Raw genomic sequence first — 6237 nt, 5'->3', positions numbered from 1 at the left:
ATATAATTTTAAAATAAGCCATATAACATCAGTAAGTAACTCTAGACAGTGCATTATTATCTAACAACATTTTTAAAGAAGTTGTGATAAGATCTGGCTTTGCTGTACCATATGTCTCTCCATCGCATATGTGCAGTAACTCAACTTATTGCATAAAACAGTTGAATTATATTGTGAACTTAGAAGTGTTGCACAAAGGAGGATACAAAAATACATACTATATGCCTGCTTGTATGACACTGTGTTTCAAAGTACAGTTGCTCACTGTAATGTCAGCCCCACTGCTTCCTTTTGTGTTATTTGCTTTCTGTAAGCTGAGACTACTTCCAAAGTCACTTTCAAATGCACTGCCTGTGAAAAAAGGAGGAAAAGACGATTGTGACTTATAACTTCATGCTATATTCATTATTTTATCTCTTCATCTGCTAAATGAGTGAATTAAGCAATATGGTGGTCTATTTTTAGTTATGACTTATGCCTGGCCACTAAAGTAATACAAACAAATACAGCTTTCAAATTAGGCAGTTAAACATAATATGCTCCAAACTCTACTTACAACAAATAAAAAAAGAGAGATGCTGTGTTGGTCCACTGACAGAAAACAGAGGTGATATGATAAATTGTACTTGATCAACACAAGTTGTAGAATACCTGTACTTCAAGTTTTAGCTCCTGATGAAGGACTCATCTTTGTCTGAAACTCATGGAGTGTTTTGTAAAATCATGAAATTCTAATAAAAGGCATCATGTCACTTCTGTATTCAATCTACTCACAGGAAGTTCTAGGATGGACAGCCTGTTGTCCTACTATGGGGCTAAGGAAAATCTCAGCATTGTAGCCATAACTCTTATCTATTTCTGATTTTACTGAGCTTCCTGACTTTGTCAAAATTATTTTTCTAAAACTGTATAAATTTAATGATTTTCTAGCAAACCATTGACAATTATTGCCACTGCATAATGGTACACATTCAGTTCCAGATTTTGTGTTAACACAAATCCAGTTATTCTTTTAATTTTCTTAGTAAATCTAAATAGTTAAAAAAATGTTCCTGAATTTGGGCTTTGATCCTCATTATTTTTGGCACTGTCCCTAATTCTTGAACTAAGACGTTAACCTCTGTGATATGCAGCACAAGCAACAAGTCACCACTTACCTTTGATGAGGTCTTTCAAATTAATGATCCAGCTTTCATCCCAGAGCATTTTCTGCTTCTGATACTGGAACCACTACAACAACAAACAATTTAACAATTACACATTTTGTTATGCTGGTCTACTCTCCTCTTATAATACTCACTTGCTTATTTTTTTAATAGATAAGATGTCTTTAACAGGAGTGAAATGACAAAATGCTGTCACCAATCAAATTTATAAGTATGGTACTTTGTATGTTTCACCACACAATGATTTTGTGAAACCTGCCATTTCAGCAAAGTATTACACTGCTGTTTGTAATTAAAATGGTCTCTCACACACACACACACACACACACACACACACACACACACACACACACACACACACACACACACACACACATAGTCGTGTGCGCACAGACACATGCATGTATGCATGCACACATACATACATACAGGCATGCAGATATACACATAGGTATACACATACACACACACATACACGCTGATGCATATACCTGTGCACATACACAGACAGATACACACACACACACACACACACACACACACACACACACACACACACACACACACACACACACACACACACACACACAATCACACACACACACACACACACACACACACACACACACACACACACACACACACACACACATTCACATACACACACACATCCTGCATGTACACCTATATGCAGGATATACAGAATATCTTTAGAATGGAGGAGGAAACTGGAAGAAAATCCACATGGACACAGAGGGGATAGGGAAGCAGTTTCCCTGCATTTCGTTGAGTTTTATTCACTGTACCAAAAAAGACCAACTGTTTTTTTTTTATATAGGAAATCACTACCAATGTGTTTTCTATTTGGGCACTAGTTGTGATTCCAAGTGTATGAACTTTTTTTGTTTTCTCCGTAGCTGACTGTATAAGTAAGGAGATCGTGTCTATTAATTGTCATGATAGCCTCCCAGGTCCCCAATGACACTGTATAGAATAAAGCAGATGTTAGAGAATGAATGACTGAAAGAGTTACAGCCCCATTCTGGAAGAAATAGTACATGTTATGTGCAGGGAGCTGAGAAGTGAGTGGAAAGAGATCAGAGTTAAAAAAATGTGTCATATAATGTGGAGAAATTGGGCATTCCAAAAATGTCTTTTATAACGTGTATAGCAAAATGAAATGAATAAAACTGTTGCATGAACAAATTAAAGGCTGAGGTATCACTACCATAAATAATGCAGAATATGCAAAGTTATGGATACAAGCAAAAGTGTTTTAAAAATATGTGACGGACCCATGAAAGTTGTAGTGAGGCAGCCAATATTATACGTACATATAAAGACAGAGTCAAGAAGTTACTCTTGATTTTTGCTACATGGTCTACTCAAAATTTATTGCACTGCAGTTAGGGTGATTAAAGAAGCTAAATGAAAAGTGGAATTCTGTAAATCAATTGCCTCAGACCAAGCAAAAACTGTAAATAAAAATACAAAAAAAAAAAACCCCAGAAGTTGCCAATGGCACCATGCTACATTGATAAATAATGAAAGAAAACAAAACATCAAAGTAAATGGAGCCTCAGGTCAACCCAGAATCAACACAAGGCTCCAGGCACTGTATTGCTTTTTTACTTTGAAAACTTGAAATGATATTTTGTAAAAACATACCCAGGTGAGGTAAAAATAAACTGGGCACACTGAAGGAGAATGCTGTAAAAATGCATATGTATAGCAATTTAAGTCCAAGGTTTTTCAAGCCAGGTCCATTCTTACATACTTTAAAAACAAGAGCTGAATTGAATCATCTGTAGCAAGAAACCTAACTGAAACTGTACATTTTTTAGCTGATTGCAGACAGTCTTCTTGTTTTGAAACTGAATGGTTCCAAACAGGATCTGTGGTATCAGCAATTAGCAGCTGATATTTCTTATACTTTGTTAGCAAAGGGTAATCAATTTACACAGAATGTGAACCATATTTGTCTACAAATTGTATTAGATGAAGATTCTAAAAAGTCAGTGACAGTAAACACCCATAAGGGGTTTGCTCAGATTTTCATCTTGTCTTTCATACCTTCTGTATTTCAAAGAACAACATAAAAATGTGTCCGCAAAAAGGAAAAATACACAGGAACAGGTGAAAGGTGCGGTACAAGAAAACTGTGTAAACTTGAAGTAAAAAACAAGTACCGAGCCAACACAGCTAGGCCAAAACTCTATCTACTGAACATAAAGGAAAGTGATAAAAGTAGCGCTTTCACGGTAGCACTATCGCTTCTTCAGACTTCAGCCGTGTTGGTTCGGTACTTGTCTTTTACTTCAACAATGTAAAAATACTGCAAGCTACTGAAATGGTTTCCCTTTAGCTGCAAGGGATTATTTTCTTAAGTTTTCTTAGCTTGAGATTATATGCCAAGAGTGTGTATTTCTTCATTTACTCACTGTATCAATGTATTTTTCTTGCAATTTTGTATTTTATTCTGTCTGGGAGACCACATTGCCTCTGAGAAAGAGAAAAATGTATTATTATTGTTATTATTTTTATTATTAGTACTAGTATTTTGGCCTCTTTCTGTGAGTGGGATTGCTGTTAGAGCCAGAAATATAAAATAAAGGGGTGTAGGTACCTTCGCCTTTTGTTTTATTTTGAGGGTGGTTCAATTCTTCAGAATTATTCCTATAGGTGCTAGTATTCAGTTGCTGAGTGAATTTGAAAGAATGCTTTCAAGGAATTAAGGCAGAGCAATTGTGTTTCGAGGACATGTGATTAGGACCATTAAGATAACCCTTACTCAAGGCTGGTTTAAATTCTTTTTTACCATCATGCATCACTGTACCTCACTCTCCATTTCTTCCGTCATGTAATCTATTAGCCATGCAGACTTTTTGAAGAATGTTGGTGCCTTTATGGTGATCTGGAGCAGTTAATGGATTTCTTTGAGTGTGTATGTACAACTTTATGTTTATTTTCTGTTCCTATGCAGCTAACCTGTATTTTATCTTCTGTCTCAGCTTTCTTGCTGCTTTCCACTTTTCCTATTTAATGGCTTAGGCCTGTCTAGGCCGCTATGCTGAAGCACCTGCTTAACAAATATGTCTGTAGTAGAGCTATCTTGATGACCATTGGGTGCATGTCATGTGTAATCTGTTTGTGAGAGGGTCCCAAGATATATTGTTATTCCTTTTGTGTGCCTTTAACCCCACTGTGCATAACAGAAGTGAGAAAAGCTGACAAACCTTTGTTAAAGATGGCCTTGTTGGATAAACCTGCAGTCTGTGACCAGAGGTCTTCTAGGTCATCAGACACCAAGGCATCTTCATCTATTCAAGCTTAAAAACTGAAGGCTATTGTACTTAGAAAAAAATGGACATTCATGTCATAAACCCAAGTCCTAGAGGTAGAATCTAAAACATGCAGTTAAACAACTACAGGAGGAGAAAAAGATGGGGCTAAGGTCTCTAGCTCCCATGAGGGTCTGATGTCTGTGCCTCCAGTGATGAGGTACTCGCATCAAACCTTCTTGTACTTTCTCTTGACTCCTCACCCATAAGCACTACATTCTGCATACTCAACATTTCTGGCCCCTGCCAGTGTTATTATTTTCAACATCTGTTTTAATGCTGATAATACCCATAGTGATAGGACCAGAACCAGGTATTTCAGCTCCAGGCAGCCTAACACCACATTCAGTTTTGATAGAGCGCCAACTTTGATGGCTATCACAGTACATTCAGAATATGGGGTCTTTGGACCCATAGCCCAAATTTCATCAGTTGAATACTATGACTATTCAGGCTTGCTGCACTCTGACATGCAGGAATTCCTCAAAAGGGTCTCCTCTCCTTTGTTTCAGCAGCCATCACAAAAAAGCCCTGCAAAGCCAATGAAAAGAGAAAACATTTAGAGTTGCTTCTTGACTGCCTAGCAACAAAGAAGATGAGGACAAAAGGTCAAATCCTTGGTATCCCCTCCAATGGATACAATATTTCGCATCTGTACACAATACAGGAACAAGGGGGTGGCCTACGGACTTTTTTCTACCCCCCAAGCAGGTTGTAATAGGCTTAATGACATACCCTGAACCCCTTCTGGGTTGTCCCTCCATCAGGACACATCTTGAAAGATGAAACCATAGTCATTTAAGAGAATGCAGACAATCTAGTCCCAGTCACTTATAAGGCAGACTATATTTTCTGCCACCTACAAGACTGTATTGACTGGGCAGAGATCCCAAGCCTGATTCTACATGTTCATGTTCACCACCTTATTCTTGCAGGCGTTAAACTAAATCATTCAAATGGCATATTTGAAAGGGGTATGACTGATGAAATGACCATTGTGATAGAGGATCTATGAGACGGGCCACTTAAGAACAAGCTTGAGGCCAGTCTTGTTATCCCCATCATGCACAATGTGGCAGGAGCAGTAGGATCAGAAAAAAAGTGAATACTTACTACATCACATGGATAGCCACAGAATGCTGAAGTTTTTTATAAGCCAACATGGAAATGAAGAATGAAGATTTTACCAGTAGGGGTGACTGCAAGTACAGTTACAGAAAACAGGTGGGACGAAGCTGAAATTTACTGGAGAAAAGTAGCAAAGGAACAAATATATTGGACGCAAATACCTAGACAGGGAAAGGTAATAGAGTGGGATGAGGCCAAGCTGAAGTTTGGACTGCAGGTTACCTACTGCCTTCTGTATCAGGTACTGATAATATAGTCAAAGAGTAAGGGATAGGGGAGTGTTAATGAAAGACCAGCTATGGTAGGCACTTTTTGTTGAGCCTAGCCCAGAAGTAGCTGCTAAAAAGGGATAATTAGCTGTGCATCTAAAATATTGCATGATAATTTTAAGAATCAATCACAGGAGGCTAAAAAAGATGGGAAAGAGAGAATGAAAGCAATGTATCAAGGAATAATGGGAAGAGATCTGAAGTACAGAACAAAGTCCAGAAGGGTTAGGACTTCTGCTTGCTGTGTTTGTATACAAATTTGTATACGCAAAGCAAACTTCAGGGAATTTTTCCGCAGGTAGATAGCAAATGCTGGTGATGTGATGGAAAAGA

At 37.8% G+C, this 6237-nt stretch overlaps 1 protein-coding gene across 1 annotated transcript in view; it reads right to left on the bottom strand.

The window, feature by feature from the left end:
- Positions 1-217: 217 nt before the first annotated feature.
- The window catches only part of LOC122814291, a 344228-nt gene continuing 338208 nt past the window's right edge, over positions 218-6237 (bottom strand). Inside the window, exons 8-9 of the mRNA XM_044086879.1 lie at positions 1158-1230; positions 218-351 (exon numbers count right to left, since the gene is read on the bottom strand). Of these exons, the coding sequence (XP_043942814.1) occupies positions 218-351; positions 1158-1230 (207 nt within the window). The remainder of the gene's footprint in view (positions 352-1157; positions 1231-6237) is intronic.

This window comes from Protopterus annectens, chromosome 10.part0 (assembly GCF_019279795.1).
Source record: "Protopterus annectens isolate FY-2018-M chromosome 10.part0, PAN1.0, whole genome shotgun sequence".
Lineage (NCBI taxonomy): Eukaryota > Metazoa > Chordata > Ceratodontiformes > Protopteridae > Protopterus > Protopterus annectens.
The sequence above is the reverse complement of the archived record's forward strand: the minus strand, read 5'-3'. Positions and strand labels throughout refer to the sequence as shown.